Source organism: Phaseolus vulgaris, chromosome 3, assembly GCF_000499845.2.
Source record: "Phaseolus vulgaris cultivar G19833 chromosome 3, P. vulgaris v2.0, whole genome shotgun sequence".
In the NCBI taxonomy this organism is placed as follows: Eukaryota; Viridiplantae; Streptophyta; class Magnoliopsida; order Fabales; family Fabaceae; genus Phaseolus; species Phaseolus vulgaris.
In genome coordinates, this window is record NC_023757.2 from 401,282 (window position 1) to 420,243 (window position 18,962).

An 18,962-nucleotide genomic window follows, 5' to 3' on the forward strand; every position below is an offset into this window, starting at 1 on the left:
CTCCACCTTAAAATAACAATTGCATATAAATAAATAAGCCTTTTTTTCCTTTTTGTTAAGACCAAGTCCATATTACCTTATTTATCAGTCAACAACTTGCTTTTGTTTTTTTTCCCACTTGACTCCATTCTTTCTTTTTCTTTATCCTTTTCTCCTTTTATTTCCTACTTTATTTTTTAATAGAAAGAAAATAAAAAAGAAAGAACTAATCACTTGACCATTGATTTTCCTAATGGATATTTCTATGAATATGAAGAATGGTAGTTTAGAAAATAATTGAAGGTGGGCTAATTTATATATATAATAAATACAACTTACACTAATACAAGTAGAGAATTTATGTTATTGTAGATATATTGGTTATTCACGAATGTATCATGGTAAATGTGTTGGCACATATTTTTCTTAATTTAGAAAAAAAATCAACGTAGTTTAATATAGTAACAACTTTTATAATAATTAATGTCGTTAGAGTAGGTATCTGTTTTTTTTCACTGCGGAGTAGTTTTTAAGGTGTTGGTGTTTAGGGTGTGATGAATGATGTCCCAAACCAAGAAAGAGGAGTACTTAGATGATATATTGCACAAACATAAACACTGATATGATACGGATACGGATATACGTATAATTTTTAAAATGTAGAACATGGAAACGCAAATTTATGTATTATATTATTATGAATTATATGAATTGACAATAAAGATTTATATGCATAAGTATGTTTATGTTTTAGTTCTTTTTTAGTAGAAAAATGTTTTTTATGGTTGGGTCTAAATGATTTCTTCCTTATTTTTATAATCATACTAAAAATTTATACAATAAATTTGAGTTTTTATAAAATTAATGTATTTCTTTTTTTAAAATTGTGTTAGAATCATGTTAGAAATGTAAGAAATTCAACAAATATTTTTTGAATTGGACACTTCAATGATACGTGTCGTACGACTGTCGGTGTCCGATGTGTGTGTCTAACACGGACACACCATTTAAGAGAAGTGTCCGAGTCTCATAGTCTAGATGTTTAAGTCAGTTATAAGATAGTTGAGAAAAATAAAAGTTATTAAATAACCTTACTTATTCTAACATCAACATATATATAAAGTTGAGATGAACATTTTCGTGGATGTGAGTCATCGATGGGTGTGAAGGCATGATCTTGATATCTAGGATTGGATTGGAGTGTTGAGTTGATGTCCCGAGAAGGGCGGGGGATCTAGCTGTTAAATAGGCCAAGAGTGTTCTTCCTATTCGACCGAACCGAGTTATGGGTGGGTAGATTCCTGTGTGATTGAATACTTTTCAAAGTATTGGTGATCATCCACGGTAGAGTCTTTTTTGCAACGAGTGTGCCTATGTTAAAGGTTGGTGTCGTTTCTATGGACCATTGTTGTGTCATAGATAATGTTTATCATTGCCAAGTAGGGCCCCATACGAGTTCTTTTATATGTATGCGTGTTTGTTTATGGATATTTGTACCTCCTTTCCAACGAGTTCACCATGGGGGTTGATCGAGTTTTAAACATTGCCCCTACACAATTGAATGCTAACACATGGACTTTTTTACTAGTGTTTTAGCTTTTATGTGAGATGTTTCGTTTGAGTTTGTCCCCTCAAATGTTTCTTTATCATTATAGTTCTCAACCTTTTGATTCGATTGGCAGATTGTTGCTCATTGGTCAACTAATTACATGTCTTTTTTCACTTTACTACTCGTCTTACAAAAAATTCAAGGATAGTTTTTTCAAGGTCATAATAGAGCCTATAGGTCATAGATTTTTTTTAATAGGAACAAACCAAAGTTTCTCTTTTATTAGATTAGGAACTCCAATTAGTACGACTAAAGTTTATAATGACCCTGAAAATTACAATGCGTTTAGATAAGTTACAGAAACCATTATCCACTCAAAAAGATCCTTATCATATATCTTTCCTCAAAATCTTTGATAGAGCTTATCTTAACTTTGAAGATTGTCTCTCTTAATTCCTTATATTTTGTATAACTTTTTCTATGGTACATGACTATAGAGTAAATTTTTTTTTGTAAGTTACTACCGAGTAGATCATGGTTTATTTAATGATAACTTTTTTATTTTATATGTTTGTCACAATTCTTTATCTATGGGTATAAAGCAATCATTTGGTGATTCATTTTTTTTTCAATATTCAGATGCTAAATGATGAAGATAAGCAACGTTTTTAAGGGAAAAGAATTTGTACTTTCCTAAGAGTGAAGTAATGAAATAATTCACCAACCTATATATAATATATCATATTTAATTCAAAATCTAAAAGTGCTCTAACTTTAGCCACACCACTCATTTTTTACATAAAAAAAAACTAGAAAATTATTATGAAGACAATTGTGTATTTATTTGATTTGAGAAGAAAAATAATTTATTTTAGCTCAAAACACACATTTTCAACATTAATATTTCTTTTTATGATAGAGAAGAATAATCATAAATAAATAAATAAATAAAATACTTGATTAAATATGTGACTTACGTTACAAACCATTGGTAATCATAAAGTTCTTTTTTTTCCCTTTTTTTCATTTTCAAGACAAAGCAACAAAATAGGTTTGAAAAGAATGAAGTCCTACCAAATTATTAATTAGGTTTTTTCTTAAAAGAATCTATTCTAAGCAAGAAACACATTAAAGATAATTACAAATTTTAGGACAAATAGATTGGGTTTAATTGTACCTTTGTTTTCCCAAAAATGCAATTAAATTTATTGAAGATTTACTTCTATTTATCGAGTTTCTAACTATAACCCATATGCAATTTTAGTTTCAAATTCAAGTATAATAATTAGATATTTAAAATATTGTAATTTTATATGATTTTAATATCCTTCAATTAAATTTCCTTACATTTAAAATACTAAAATTGCACACTTGCAATAATAGATATCATATAGATATAATTAAAATTGGAGTTTTTCTATAAACTGAAATTAAATTTTCACAAAATTAAAAAGTAAAAAATTAGATTTTTTTGGTGAAAAATTAATTTGATATTTTCTTTTTTACCATTTTATAGTAAAGGTATTTATAAAGAAATATCTTTGATATTTTCTTTTTTACCATTTTATAGTAGAAGTATTTATAAAGAAAAAACCAAACATAGTAAGTAAGAATGGATGAAGAAAGATTTTCAATGAGAGGATAAGAAACATAAAATTATAATAACCTCAATTAACACAATTAAAGATTAAGATTACACAATGGTTAGAAATTAAAGTGTGATTAAATGAATAATTAATTAACATGATGGTGTTCTTAGCTTGTTAACACTAATTTATGGCAAGACGGTGACGGTGTTCCAAATTTAGAAGTCAAGCCTCCGAGGGTCAATTTCGTCAATTCAAGTGTCGCATGCATTGAATTTTGTTTCAAAATTCAAAATTGGTTGGCAAAAGGAAAAACAAAAGTCATCAATTTTTAAACGCCACAAAATTCCCATAAATAAAAGATAACATCCTTTAAATGCATTAAAAGAATAATAGTAAATAAAAATAGATATTAAAAATTAAGAGAAATTTACTTTTTTTTAAAATTGTATCAGTTTATAACTTTTTAAAAATTACTTTTCTATAAAAGTTCATATTCGAGTTATTTTTTTAAATAATTATAATCAGTGTCAATCTATTCATATTTAGGTTAAAGATTAGTTTTTATTTTTTTTAACCGTAGTATAAACATCCATACAAACACTGATACGACACGAATACAGATACATAAACAGAAATATGTATAATTTTTAAAATGTAAAACATAGTAACACAAATTTATATATTATATAATTATGAATTATATAAATTGACAATAAAAAATTTATATAGTGAAATTTATATATTATATAATTATGAATTATATAAATTGACAATAAAAAATTTATATAGTGAAATATGTTTAATTTATTTTTTAGCAAAAGGATATTTTTCATGAGTTTAAAAAATTTTATTCTTATTTTTTAGTCATATTAAAAATTTAGACAATAAATTTAAAGTTTTTAAAAAATTAATGATTTTTTTTAAATTACATAAACACCGTACTAAAAATATAAAATATTTAATAAATATTTTAAATTAGACACTTTATTATACGTATTTTACAAATATTTAATACATATACATTGACGTATTCAAACCTCGTATATTTCAACCGTTATAATACGAAGCAATTATCGTATCGATAAGTTGATTTATAAAGAAAGGGAAAGTGAAAAAAAGTTGGTTGTTGTTGTGGAGAAGGCGTGGATGGTTGGCGAATGAGTAATAGTTTCTCGAAAACCAAAGAATTTAGAAACATCCCTTTTGTCAGAGAGTTTCTTCTCTAACTTCTCACTCACACCAACGCGCCAACAATCTTCTTCACTCACTCACTTCGTTTCGTCTTCTTCTTCTTCTTCTTCTTCTTCTTCTTTTGCCTTCACACCTTCATAAGATCGGTCAAGGAACTTGCTAGGTCTTTCTCTGTTGCTTCTTTCTTTTTCTTTTTTGCCTAATTCGTCACACAGCGTCAATTGAATTGGAAACTTGTCATGCTCAATTTCTTCAGTGAGGAGTTCGAGTTTCTGTTTTTGCTGATTTTTCAAGTAAAGAATTCGGAAGTCAGATTGTTGAATTATCGCTGTTTTTTATGTTGATGTTTTTCAGTGTTCGTGATTCGGGAAATCGGAGGATCTGTTGGCGCGATTGCTGCAGCGGCATTTTTAGTTTCTTTAATTAGTTTGAAGCGTGGAGGTGGTTTTGAGCTTTGAAAAGATGTTTTGAGTGTCAGATCGGGGAGGTTTTAGGTTTCGTTGAATTGGAGGTTTTGCTTTGGTGAATTGATGGTTTTGAGTTTTACTGGTTAGGTTTTAGGATGAGGTTGAGCGAGAGCGAGAGAGCGAGTGAGTGAGAAATTTTAAGGGATTGGCACAACGCAACGCGGCACAAAGCTTGAGAGTTGAATCTGTGTTATGTATGTTTATGGTCCCCTCCATTATGTTATGTATGTTTATCTGAAATAGCCATTCGATGGGGCCTTGTGAAAAAGTTTGGGAGACACTTTTGGTTTAAAAGGGAATTCTTTTATTTATTTATTTGGAAGAAAATCTATCTGTTTGTTTACTCCAGCATTTTGAAAATCTATCTTATGCTCGGTTGTGTTGTGGGCTTGTCGCAGAGTTATTTAAGGGAAAATGTCTGCGACATCCAAGGTCACGCCTGCACTCCACTCCATCAAATCGTTGCCTCCTGAGTTCAAGATTACTTCTGGTAAAGTGGGAAACCGTGGAGATGCTAAATTGAAAAGCGGTGATGCCACTGGATCAAGTAGTCCGGATAATGGTGTTTTGGTTGGGGAGGTTTCTGAGGAAGCTCTTAACCATGCCGGTGACGTGGGTCTTTACGACGAGGATGTAGCGTACAGCAGGAAAGGTGTTTCATTAGAGGACAGATCGTCCATTGCTGATGAAGACCTAGAAACCGTTCCCATGTCCTTCCCATCAGTTTCAATGTCCTCCAGAGAACGCAGGTGGAGTGATACAACACCTTATTCTTCGAAAAAGGTACTGTTGGCTTCGGATTTCAATTTAATCTCCGGTTGAATTTTTAATGTGCTTATGGATTTCTGTGATTAATTATTCAGTTGTGTGAATAACTTGATTTTTTTCAAAGAATGTCCAAGAAATTGATGTATTTTTAAAATATCTTTAATTTCATCTCAGGTTGAATTTTTAATGTGCTTGTGGATTTCTGTGATTAATTATTCAGTTGTGTGAATAACTTAGATTTTTCCCAAAGAATGTCCAAGAAATTGATGTATTTTTAAAATATCTTTAATTTGGAAGTTTGCACATTCAAGTTTTGTCTGGGTTTGTTGTAGGTTATTATTGATATTATATTATACATGATAGTTTTTTACATGATTTGTTAGTTGTATTCAGAACCTTCAGAGTACAGTAACCATGTAAACATCTTTCCTTCATAGCATAGATGCAGTGATCTACCATAATCACTACAGAGTTTGCTTCCAAAGCCATGAGTGTTGGCTAGCAAGTAGCAACAATAGCAGAACCTCTTACTAAAATTTGACTTTAGTTCAACGGTGGGAAAGTTCACATTCTGTCAGTTTTGGTTAGGTGTTAGATATGGATCATGATCAAAACCAATTGCATGTTGAAAGTACATCCTAAACAAAGACAGGTCAAAAGGGACGAAAGATGGGAGTAGATATTGATGTAGGCATCTAGATAGAATCCATGGGTAACACCTTAAAAGAAAGCGAAAAAATTCCTAAAAGCCAACTAATCTACTGGAGGCAACTTATTGTGTGGTAAACAACTAAATAAATTACCTGCTAGGGAATCACAAAAAAAAATCATAAAACACCATTATAATTGGCCCCTCTTCCTCCTGCATCAACATGTTTCTTAGGAAAGTCAATTATTTTAAAACTATTTGACAATTTTTTGGATTGATGTGGATTGTAGGATATTGAGGATTAGAAAGAGCTGATGAGAAACTATTGTGTGTATTTAGCTTTGGCACCTGTAATTAGTTAAGAAAACTATAGAAAAATTGCATTAAAAAGTCTCTATTCATTTGGAAGTTGCATATGTAAGAATTTCTATTACATCCATTACTTTTTATTTGAGAGAACTCTCTTTTGTCCTGTGAGTCTGTGCTAAAAAGTTCACAATGCCAGGTTAATAGCCTTAAAAGATAGTGTACATAAATGGAATATTTATTTCCATTCCAATATCTTTGCTGCAATAAATTTGGAAGCTGTTAAATGCTAGGGGCCATGTGGCTTCTTTTGTCGTCTTCTATATCTTTAATTTAGTGTTGTTTTTGTCAGAATATCCTTGTGTTGAGGTTTGGAAATTGAAGTATTCATTATTCAGTCTCTGGACGTTTTTCAATTCCTTATATCTCTTTACAATTGTCTTGGTATTAAGTAATTTATGTATTTAAATATTTGCTATTGTTGGCTGTTAATCACTATTCCAGTTGGAAACAAAGACATATATTCCTTGTATTTCTATTTTTGTTTGTTTGATGGTTTATTGTGGGGCCATGTAATTTATCTTTTCGTTCGCTGTTTTCTTATAAAAATGTCAAAACAGTGAATGCCATGTAAACAATTGAAGACAATTCTTTATAGTTTATTTGAGTTATTCCCCATTACTAGATAGATAATTTAAAATTTGTTTTTTCTTATCCTTACTGCTGAAGTTCACTATTACAGAAGCTTCAGTCTTGGTTTCAACTTCCGAATGGGAACTGGGAGCTGGGGAAGCTGATAACAACTTCTGGAAATGAATCCATCATTTCACTGTCTGATGGGAGGGTAAGATAAATTACAATATTCCTCAAGAGTGGTACTCTTCATTTTTAGGTTTACTAATTATCCTGTCTCTGCCCCCCTTGTGGGCCTTATAATAGGTTTTGAAAGTGAAAGAAGAAAGTTTAGTGCCGGCAAATCCTGATATCCTTGATGGGGTGGATGACCTCATGCAACTTAGTTATTTAAATGAACCGTCTGTTTTATACAACCTGCAATATAGATACAATCAAAACATGATTTATGTAAGTCATTATGTCTCTTTAATGTTTTCCTCAATTATTTGTTTCATGATCATAACTTCTAATGTATTTATGTGCATCACTATCCACAATTCAGACAAAAGCAGGGCCTGTTTTGGTTGCAATAAATCCCTTTAAGAAAGTTCCTCTATATGGTAATGATTATATTGAAGCCTACAAGCGTAAAGCAATTGAAAACCCTCATGTATATGCAATAACAGACACAGCCATCAGAGAAATGATACGGGGTAACTTTTTATTTCTTTATATTCACATTCGTGGTTGCAACTTTAGTGTGCAAGACCACTTCCATATGTTTTACAAGAAGTTGCTGACTCTTGGTCTGTTTTCCTTCCAGACGAAGTTAATCAATCTATAATTATAAGGTCAGTAATTTTTTTGTTGAATTATTATTTTTTATGAGCATCTCTGTTTAGACAACTGTGGTTACTTTCTTTTCTATAAGCTGCTTTAATTTAACCTTTTTGTTATTACATCTATTGCAATTTATATGAAAACTAGTCTTAAGTTTCACTCTTATATTTAAATTCTGAACTGAAATTGTCATGATTTGTGCAGTTAATTTCTGAATAATTAACTAATATTTTAATTTTTTAAAAGCTACTGTGAATCTTGGACTGTTAATTTCTGCAGTAAGTTAGTCCGGATCAAGTGAGGTACGAAGCATATAAAAACAAGGAAATTTTGGTTAAAATACTTCCAACAGTTTAACAGCAATTAACTACTCAATCAGTTAGAAATATTTAAAGAGCATTTAAGAAGTAACTAATTAACTACTCAATCAGTTAGAAATATTTAAAGAGCATTTAAGAAGTAACTGTTTGAGTTATTAATAGTTTTAATTCCAACTTCTTAGTCTTCTAGATTTTTCTGGAAAGCTTATCTATCCATTTATATTCATAATATTCCAGATTCCACCTACCCCAACCCACACCAAACGGGTTATGTTTGTCCCTAGACGTCCCAAAAGTTTGACCAGGGTCTTTTGTTTAATCTTGAACACAACAATGAGTTTGTGGGTCTTCTTTCTTGTATAATGTTCATCTTGCTCATTCCTATTCAATGTAAGACTCAAATTCGCTTGGAATCCTAACAAATCTCCCCTTCAAGTGTGAGTTCCTTCCACATTGGTACACTCCCCCTTAAGCAACAGTGGTGACTTACTTGTATCACATTTTTACCTTAATGATACATGCTTACCTGAATCCCGGATTCTTCACCCACTCATGTGTTCGATCCACGTTTACGCACTAGTCTGTTGTGTTTTTTGGGGGACACACTGGAGAGATTCAGCACCAATGAGCTATGAGCCAACCATATAAGAGATCAAGACATCACCTTCAACCCAAAAGGTTTTAGGTTGGAGGTGGTGTTCTTTTGGGTTGAAGGTGGTGTCAAATCTGTCCTCAAAAGGCATCTGGACTGATTTTAAAATTTTGAGCCTCTTAATTAGGCTGGGTTAGTGGGCTGAGCCAGATCATGCTCACTCCACTTCCTTAAAGAAATAGAAACAAGTGACAAGAAACCTTACAATTCCTAGTTGTTCATAGATTTGATTTGATATTTATGACATGCTCTTTTATTTTTTTTCTTTTGGGATTCAAGTGCCAAGATACATCCATTTGGTTTAGACTTTAAAAGGCCTGAGTTGCAGAATTTCTTTAGTATACTAGACCCACTATTGTTTGTTATTTGGGTCGTTTCTTGCTTCAATTCTTCTGTCTCGTTTCCCTCTATCATTTATATGTTTTAACTTTTGTATAATGGAGATTTGATTGATTGGATACACACAAAAGAAAACTTATTTTTCCATCCTGGGCAACATTTTGATGGATGTAAAATGGCTTCTTCCTGCTGTCTGCAGATTTTTTCGTTAATGACATTCTCTTTCTTGGATGTCAATCTTATGTTCCCCTTGATTGACTGTGTTTTAGTTGGGACCCATATTAATAGTTATCATGCATCTTTTCAGTGGTGAGAGTGGTGCAGGGAAGACTGAGACAGCAAAAATTGCAATGCAGTACTTGGCTGCGCTTGGTGGTGGAAGTGGAATAGAGTATGAAATTTTGAAGACTAATCCAATATTGGAAGCCTTTGGTAATGCAAAAACATTGAGAAATGACAACTCAAGTCGTTTTGTAAGATTCCTGACTTGTGATGTTAATTCTTTAAGTAGTCATAGAAAGAGTTGATAAATTATGTGACTCTAGACAACCATAATAAGGCTAGGCCTACTAAATTCCACATTAATTCCCACTAAACAGCATTTAATGTCCATTAGTAATGAACTCCCATCAGTGTGGCCTTTAATTTGTGTTATATGCATAATTATTTCCCACAATGAAATCATGAATAGTTCACCTTCTCTTGTGATTTTCGATCTTCCCATGTACAATTCAGCCCCTTAATTAAAAAAACATAATAAAAATTACAAAGAAAACCCACAGTTATATTGACCCTCTAGATCATATCAAAATACCCCTAGTACTTTTTGCACTTTCCCAAGCTTCTTTATATTAAGCTGTGATCCCATATCCTTTTGATTCTGAAAGTTCTTGTAATTTGTTGAATGTGACAGGGAAAGCTCATTGAGATTCACTTCAGTGAAACTGGAAAAATCTCTGGTGCTAATATTCAAACATGTAGGTTTTATTCTGTTTAATAGTTGAAAACCACGTGTCTTTTTTCCCACCAAAAGTTTGCAACTAACCATTATGTTAAATGTTTGCATCCGTGTTGGAATACGCCATTCTCCTTGCATGACCAAAACAGTCTTGCTGGAAAAGGTAATTCTTCTTCAGAGCTAACTTTTGTTATGCATCAACTCTCTCAAAGGCTTAGACTTCTAGGTGGAGATACATGTATGGTTTTATAATATATTTCTAACTTTTTTGGGTTTTACATTGTGCTCAGTTAACACTAGTTTTATTTGGTATGTGAACAGTCTAGAGTAGTCCAGTGCAATGAAGGGGAAAGATCCTATCATATATTTTATCAGCTATGTGCTGGCGCACCTCCATCTCTCAGGGGTAATTAATAGTTTATAATACTTTTTCACCTCTGCTAATATATTTGTTGCATATTGTGTGTAGGTTTTAAGTCTCTATATTGTCAATGGAGAAATAAATTATTCCTTGGAATTGTTGCAAATTGTTTCTATGAATTGTGAACATCTTCTAATTGAACCCACAACAATGGTGCATGTACAATGTAATTAATATCGTTCCTAGCTCAAAAGTTCTGAATTTCTCTTTTTCAGTTAATTTGTTTGATAAGAACAATAATTTTATAATAAAACTATTTTATTATCAAACCCAAACATGCACATAGTACCCTTTTAATGCTTAAATTTTAATTCAATAACTTTTATTTTATGTTTCCAATAAGGGGTTTTGATCTCTTTTTATTTAAGGCAATACTGATAACATTAACTAACAAATTAACAAAAACAATTGGAAAATTTGAATGAAGCTTACGTAAGCTTGGTATATTTGTGTATGTCTGGTCTGTAACATTTAGTGTTGTGTTCTTGTCTATTTGACTTTCTATTTTATGTTTTGTTTGATTTATAATTCAGGGAAGCTAAACCTACAAAATGCAGAAGATTATAAATATCTGAGGCAGAGCAATTGTTATTCAATTACTGGTATTAATGATGCAGAAGAATTTCGCACAGTCATGGTACGCCATCTTTGTAGATTAAAGATGATCTGCCTCCATAGACTCTTCAATGATTTCTTACTTCTGCTTGACACAAAAATGAATATACTATTGCCAACTTCCAGGAAGCTCTTGATGTTGTCCACATTGGTAAAGAAGACCAGGAGAATGTATTTGCAATGCTTGCTGCAGTATTATGGTTGGGAAACATATCGTTTACTGTAATTGATAATGAAAATCATGTTCAAGCCGTAGAAGATGAGGGTAAGAAATTTTCAGAGCCTCTACTGACAACATCTACCTAATTGTAGGTTTAGTTCTCTTGGTTTTGTGAAGATATTATTTAACACATCAACATATCAGCACGTTGTCATACATCTATGTTAATACGAATTCATTTTTCATTTTTGTGTCACTTCCTCTCTTCATACCTAAAATCTGATAGTGTCAACAATAACAATATAAAGTAGGAACTATATCAATATGTTATCATTACACTATCAATTTCTATCTTATATTGTGTTTGATTTCCTCTTTTCTTTGTTCCTCATCTAAATCATATAGGATCAGGAGTTTGATCCTTGTACCCGTTCTTCTAGATAAAATTTGAACTTTAACCCAGTTAAAGACGCACTTTGCATTGTCCATGCTTCTACCTCAAAGGGTCATGTGCGAGGGAGTGTGTTTGATGAAAGTTATAAAGAAATTTGTCATCCATTACTGGACATGTTAAGGTTTTAGGAAAATTGGTCCTTCACACTGAACCTGTCATTTAAAACTTTTGCAGTAAAAGTTACTTGATTTCATTTTCATCTGATAATTTTTATTTATGTATGATGTATTTCATGTCTAATTTTTGGTACGTATGTTTTGAACATGTTTTAGATGCCTTAATTTGTTTCAAGTTATTCAATACCTGGTTAGAAATGACCTTTTCTCTGGCTTCTTTAGGTCTATTTCATGTAGCCAAATTGATAGGCTGTGACATCGAAGATCTCAAGTTGACTCTATCAACTCGCAAGATGAAAGTTGGTAATGATAATATTGTCCAAAAGTTGACACTATCACAGGTAAAATAACTGTGATGCTAACGTACCTTTGATTTGTAAATCATTATTCTCAACATACCTTTGATTTGTAAAGTTCATGATGACATGGAATCATAATGCTACATTTTTTTCTTACAGGCAATTGATGCAAGAGATGCTTTGGCGAAGTCAATATATGCATGCCTGTTTGATTGGTTGGTTGAACAGATAAATAAATCACTTGCTGTTGGCAAAAGACGTACTGGCAGATCAATCAGTATTCTAGATATCTACGGCTTTGAATCTTTCAATGTATGTTTACATAAAATCTTGTCTACCTCATTCTTTATGTTTATTATTTATCTTACCGTCTTCATCCTGTTTGCATATTAAATATTTTAGCGCTATTGCTGCTATGACATTTATGCCTGTAGAGAAACAGTTTTGAGCAGTTCTGCATAAATTATGCTAATGAGAGATTACAGCAACACTTCAATCGTCATTTATTCAAGTTAGAACAGGAGGTACACATCCCATACTTAAACACTTATTAAATGTCCTTAGTTAGTAGTACCTAAAACGACAGAAAATATTGAATACCTCTGGAAATCTAAATTTCTGGTTATGCTTGTGGATTGTTGTTTTAAGGAATATATTCAAGACGGCATTGACTGGGCCAAAGTTGAATTTGAAGACAACCAAGACTGCCTTAATCTTTTTGAGAAGGTACACAATATCATAGTTCCCCCTGACTCCTTTACTGCATAATCTCCAGTGTGCTTGTTAATTGAATGATTTCAGTGGGAAAATGTTATCTTAGTTAGTTAAGCCTGGTAGGATATGTAGGGCTTACATACTCAAAGAAATTTATGTCATTTTGTCATGTCTTGTATGTATCAACATATGCAGTGTAAAATAAAAAAAACTCTGAATTTACAAAGGGAAAGATATATGATTGTTTTTCATACATGGGTTTAATAAGCTCTATATATTCTGAAGCTTGATCGAAAGTCCTGAATTTATAAACATGCATCACATGTTTGTATTAGATGTAGCACTTGTAGAATTACTCTTTTTCCTTATTTCTAGGGGTGTGATTAATTACCTTTACTACTGTATCATTTTATTCATTATTTTGTACTTATAGATACACGTGTACTGTTCTAGACACAATTACCAAAACCTTGTACAGTATCAGTAGTCTGATCCATTTTTTGAGCCTAGAAAAGCCTCTCCTTTTTTCCCTGTGCAAAGAGTATCAACATCTTCCCTAGCTTGTTTCTCTTCCAACACGGCATCCTTTCACCTGTGTGAGACCCCATGATAAGGAGCCCCCTTGTTATGACAACTACACTTTTATTCCTTGCTGTGAATACTCTGACATTCATGATTAGAAACTAGAACTCTTGTGACTTAAACTTAACTTATGATATATTTGCAGAGGCCACTGGGGTTGTTGTCCCTGTTAGATGAAGAATCCACTTTCCCAAATGGAACAGATAAAACATTTGCGAATAAGCTTAAACAGCATCTGAATTCTAATTCATGTTTCAAAGGAGAAAGGGACCAAGCCTTTACTGTTCACCATTATGCTGGGCAGGTATTATTCTGATCATGTTCTACAGGAATGAGAAATGCTAGCAACATAATCTTTGGCGTAAACTTGTCTACACACTTATTTAGTTGTTGTATTGCCAACTTAATGGGTCACCCTAGACGTTTAAAGTCAACCAATATTAAAGAATGTGCTAAAGTGGGTGTTGTTGGCATTCTTCTCTGTATATTGGTTTAAAATCTGTTGGTATGTTTACAGGGGCAGTCTATTTAACCTTGTGATCTTTATAATATGATTATGGCTAGGTTTTAAGGAGGATACTGGTAGTAAGACTATTCTTCCAAATTTGAATCCTCATATTAGTTAATCATATTTAGATTTCGTAGTAAATATTTTTTACTCCCAAATGCAATCTTTATAGAGAGTAGAGGGTTACTCATTTCTTATTAATTTTAGTTTTCTCATCTGGCCTGACTGTTTGATAGTTCTACTTGTTGCTCCACTCAGGTAACCTATGATACAACTGGATTCTTGGAGAAGAACAGAGACCTATTGCACTTGGATTCCATCCAACTTCTATCCTCATGCACATGTCCTCTTCCTCAAATATTTGCATCTCATATGCTCACTCAGTCTGATAAACCAGTAGTTGGTCCCTTGCACAAGTCAGGTGGGGCAGATTCCCAAAAGCTAAGTGTTGCAACAAAATTCAAGGTACATTAGCTTAATTATAAAGTGATAAAAAACTTCATTTTTCACAAGAGGATCTAACTGATGTGTGATCTGCAAGTATATAGGATTGCACCATGTAATTTATCATTCACGTGAGGATTGTTACTCCAGAACCTAGTTCACAATCAACAGAGTGTGGATGAGTATATCCCCTAAGTGAGAAACTAAAATTACCAATGAAAATATTCACACAAAACAAGGTGAAATTCACTATTTAGGGGTAGTTAGGGTCCAATTCATCTCAGTCTTAGCTCATGCAATCAGTCCTGTTCTTAGTTCAGCTTTCAAATTTTCAATGCCAAATTGGTAATCCAATTTATATAGTAAGGTCAATTCCAATCCCTTGGTAATTTTACCCTTGTCTTAAATTCCTAATTCCTTTGGTGAGTTCAAGTGAGACATGAATTAGGTTTCGGAATTCAAAAGATCACATAAAAATCAACTCAAATCTTTTGATAATCAATAATTTTGTTGTTCACTTCAGATCCTAACAATTTACCAATTCTTCAATTGTGAGAAAAATCCTAAAATCACTAGATAAATGGCCAAAATGAGAATTAAAGCAAACATTCAAATTTGACATGAAAAACCGTAGATTGAAATTGCTAGAAACGGATTACATGAGGTCAACTTCAAATTGGTAAAATCTCCTCCCTTAACCTAAACATTTAGCAAAAGATAGCAAAAGAGAAGTTGAACATAAAATTTCTTATTTTCACAACGTCTTAGCCCCACAATCAGAGAAATGAATCTCTTTATTCTTGTTCAAAAAAATGGCAGGTGCCGATTTTTGGTTAAGACATCTATCAAAAGGCACTTGACATGTACACAATGAAAATGGAGTCTGTACATGGTGATATAACTGTAACACCTTCATGATTCAAGGATGGTGTACACTGGGAAAGATATGGCACCTTTATTTAATTGGAACATTCAAACAACAAATAATCATCTTGTAAACGTTGAGGTAGCAGAAGTAAAATACTTGGAAACAACTCCATTGTGGCCACATAAGGCTTTTGGAGTGCACATACTAGTGCTCCAATAACCAGTTCCATTACTTTACTAATCCTTTGGGACTTTCCTACATCCAAACCGAAATACACGATTTTGATGAAACCAAGATGGAAAATCATTGAAATCTAAACTAACAAAGGAACGAGTTCTTACTGTGAATCTTAACAAAATGTTGGAGAAATATTTGAAATTAAGCCCTATTTACCCTCCAAATCCACTTATATTATGGATTTATTGCAAATGCTTTGGCAAATTAGTATTTAGTTTATTTCTAGTTATTTCTTTCATTGTTATGAATGAATAATAATTAATTCATGTCACATGTTTTACTGAATGAATAGTGCTTGTAACATGGTTCAGCTGATAAGTAGAATGGGGTACAGATACAAATATTGTAATTTTTTTGGGACGAAAAATGAAAGTAGGTGGAGAATAGAATAAAAATTCAAATGTATTAAACCAATTATTATTTGGAAGGTAGATAAATCGTCTTTCCCCACTACTAAAAGCTACTTAAATATTCATTTTCATTAATATTGATATTGATATTTATTGCACTTTATTTGATATTGAAATTATTTCCTCTGTTGATGTCTAGGGTCAATTGTTCCTATTGATGCAACGACTAGAAAGCACTACTCCACATTTTATTCGCTGTATTAAACCAAATAATCTCCAATCACCTGAATCATATGAGCAAGGGCTTGTGTTGCAACAGCTGAGATGCTGCGGGGTCCTGGAAGTAGTTAGAATATCAAGATCGGGTTTTCCAACAAGAATGTCTCACCAAAAGTTTGCCCGAAGGTATAATAGCAGAGAAACTGATGATTTAGTTTAATCAGATATGGTTCTGCACGTTTCTAACCTTGTTCTTATCGGTGCATTGAATCAGATATGGTTTTCTCCTCCTTGATAATGTTGCATCTCAGGATCCACTTAGTGTTTCAGTGGCAATTCTTCATCAGTTTAATATTTTGCCTGAGATGTATCAAGTTGGCTACACGAAATTATTTTTCCGAACAGGACAGGTAATATGTGATTATTTTTTTAATTTATACAAATTTTTTTCTCAGACCCCCAAAATCTTTTACTAACTCCATGTGTGCTTTTTAGAACCAGGAAACTTTGAGCTTTAGTGATTTGGTATTAGATTGAATTATAATTTCTAGTTTGTAGTTCTATTTGTATCCGCTATTTCATGAAAGTTGTAGGAGCATAATTTATTTTAAGTATGTTCCAATTTATGATGCTTGACGGCTCTGCAGATCGGTGTGCTTGAAGATACTAGAAATCGTACCCTCCATGGTATTCTACGTGTACAAAGTTGTTTTCGGGGTCACCAAGCTCGTCGTTCTCTCAAGGAGCTTCAGGGGGGAATCTGTACTTTGCAGTCATGTATATTATTTTTCACTACCTTATTCTTTAAATCACATGTTCTTCACTACCTTATTCTTTAAAAGTGTAACGAAATGAACACATTTTTTGCCTAATCATGCAGTAATTAGGGGGAACAAAACAAGAAAGGAATATTCAGCTTTAGTGAAGAGGCATAGAGCTGCTGTTATTATACAGAAGCGCGTGAAAGCAGTATTTGCCAGAAACAGAATGAAGACTATTAGTGATGCGGCAACAGTCATACAAGCAGGTAAGATATATGATAAATACTAAGATATACAAACAGTATTTGCTAGAAACAGAATGAAGACCAATTTTTGCTAGAAACAGATACATGATAAATTCTAAGATATATGATACCAATTTTTGTTGTTTGGGATATTCAAATTAAGGCTGTTAAAGATAACACCATTTCTTTTTTTCAAGAATAAACGGGGAATGAAGCACAAGATAATTTACATAAAACTGCTATTTCTTGTTGGAATCTGGACACCAGTCTTTTCAATGGCGTGCTGTCAATAAATTTTCACAATTTTGTTTGACCTACCTTTTGCAGTTATTCGGGGTTGGTTGGTCAGAAGATGCTCAGGAAATATTGGATTTTTGAAATCTGGAGACATGAAGGTATTCTCTTTCCCATACTTCAGAAACTACAATCTTTGGACACATTTTTTATATTATATTATGCTTATAGAGGCAAGATCTTTGTGATTCTTACCATCATGAACTCCAAAACAGATGAAAGACTCGGATGAGGTTGTGGTTAAGGCATCTTTCCTGGCCGAATTACAGCGGCGGGTACTCAAGGCTGAAGCTGCCTTGAGAGAGAAGGAAGATGAAAACGACATCATTCGTCAGAGACTCCAACAATATGAGAGCAGATGGTCTGAATATGAATTGAAGATGAAATCCATGGAAGAAGTGTGGCAGAAACAAATGAGATCCCTACAATCTAGCCTCTCCATTGCAAAGAAAAGCCTTGCTATTGATGACTCTGAAAGAAATTCAGATGCATCTGTCAATGCGAGTGATGAGAGGGATTACAGCTGGGATGTAGGAGGTAATCACAGACGGCAAGAAAGCAACGGGGCAAGATCAACAAGTGCTGGTTTGAGTGTTATAAGTAGGTTGGCTGAAGAATTCGAGCATCGGAGTCAAGTATTTGGTGATGATGCCAAGTTCTTGGTTGAGGTAAAATCTGGTCAGGTAGAAGCAAGTTTAAGCCCAGATCAAGAGCTTAGGAGGTTAAAACAGATGTTTGAAGCTTGGAAAAAAGATTATGGGACAAGACTGCGTGAAACAAAAGTCATTTTAAATAAACTTGGAAATGAAGACGGTGCACTTGAGAAAATGAAGAAAAAGTGGTGGGGAAGAAGGAACAGTACACGGATAAATTGAGTTTTTCTTCTTTCAAGTTTTAATTTATCTTTAATTTAATTTTTTAAAGGTTCGGCTTTGGTGTATGCACTTTTTCCAGTGCATTGCCAAATATATATCCGAAAGTGAGGAAAAAACAATAGAAAAGCTTAAAAGAGTAGGAGTGTTAGAATGAATGAATTTATTAGTAATGTCTGCATGAGTGTTGATACCCATTGCTTGTCAAATTTGCTGTGAGGCCCCAAATGTAATATACACTAAGCACTTTGTTGGCCACGCAAAAATTGTAAAAATTCATAGGGAGTTTCTTCCAAAATGATGGGGTGCAGGAAGAAATTTGTTAGGGGCAGGAAGAAACAGCCAAATTCATACTCTTCTCCATATTTCCCAGCCTTTTGCTTCCTGCACTCCTCATTTTTAAACCTGCAACCCCACAGTTGGGTGCAATGACTGAATTGCCCTTCGTCCATTTCTCTTACACTGCAGAAAAAATAGGCTTGTATTTGGACTTATGATAGACTAGGTATAAATTTGATTGACCCTTATTTGATTAAATTAAATTTTATGTGACAATCTTATTTGATTAAATTAAATTTTAC

General features: G+C 32.8%; 1 protein-coding gene across 3 annotated transcripts; it reads left to right on the forward strand.

Annotated features, from left to right (window-relative positions):
- The first annotated feature begins 4,235 nt into the window (after nt 1-4,235).
- On the forward strand, nt 4,236-18,832 carry LOC137806043 (myosin-1-like). 3 transcript variants are annotated; one of them, XM_068605953.1, is made up of 25 exons: nt 4,236-4,471; nt 4,663-4,969; nt 5,174-5,558; nt 7,241-7,342; nt 7,438-7,581; nt 7,676-7,826; nt 7,937-7,964; nt 9,572-9,737; nt 10,178-10,241; nt 10,372-10,385; nt 10,544-10,628; nt 11,177-11,280; nt 11,385-11,523; nt 12,211-12,329; nt 12,447-12,599; nt 12,722-12,811; nt 12,936-13,013; nt 13,729-13,887; nt 14,350-14,556; nt 16,190-16,395; nt 16,484-16,619; nt 16,857-16,986; nt 17,090-17,236; nt 17,543-17,610; nt 17,725-18,832. In XM_068605953.1, exons 3-25 carry the CDS (start codon nt 5,190-5,192, stop codon nt 18,382-18,384), a joined length of 3,519 nt encoding a protein of 1,172 aa, XP_068462054.1. In that variant the 5' UTR covers nt 4,236-4,471; nt 4,663-4,969; nt 5,174-5,189; the 3' UTR covers nt 18,385-18,832. The 3 variants fall into 3 exon arrangements, with proteins under 3 accessions (XP_068462054.1, XP_068462053.1, XP_068462055.1); XM_068605952.1 differs by having other exon boundaries at nt 4,239-4,563; XM_068605954.1 differs by lacking the exon at nt 4,663-4,969 and having other exon boundaries at nt 4,239-4,471.
- The last annotated feature ends 130 nt before the right edge of the window (nt 18,833-18,962 follow it).

What these genes read in the sequence shown, in the direction of transcription:
- LOC137806043 (XM_068605953.1), top strand. Translation starts at nt 5,190, where the DNA reads ATGTCTGCGACATCCAAGGTCACGCCTGCACTCCACTCCATCAAATCG. An exon ending in CGCACCTCCATCTCTCAGGG is followed by an intron (nt 10,629 to 11,176) that starts GTAATTAATAGT and finishes TTTATAATTCAG; the next exon opens with GGAAGCTAAACCTACAAAAT. An exon ending in AAGAATTTCGCACAGTCATG is followed by an intron (nt 11,281 to 11,384) that starts GTACGCCATCTT and finishes GCCAACTTCCAG; the next exon opens with GAAGCTCTTGATGTTGTCCA.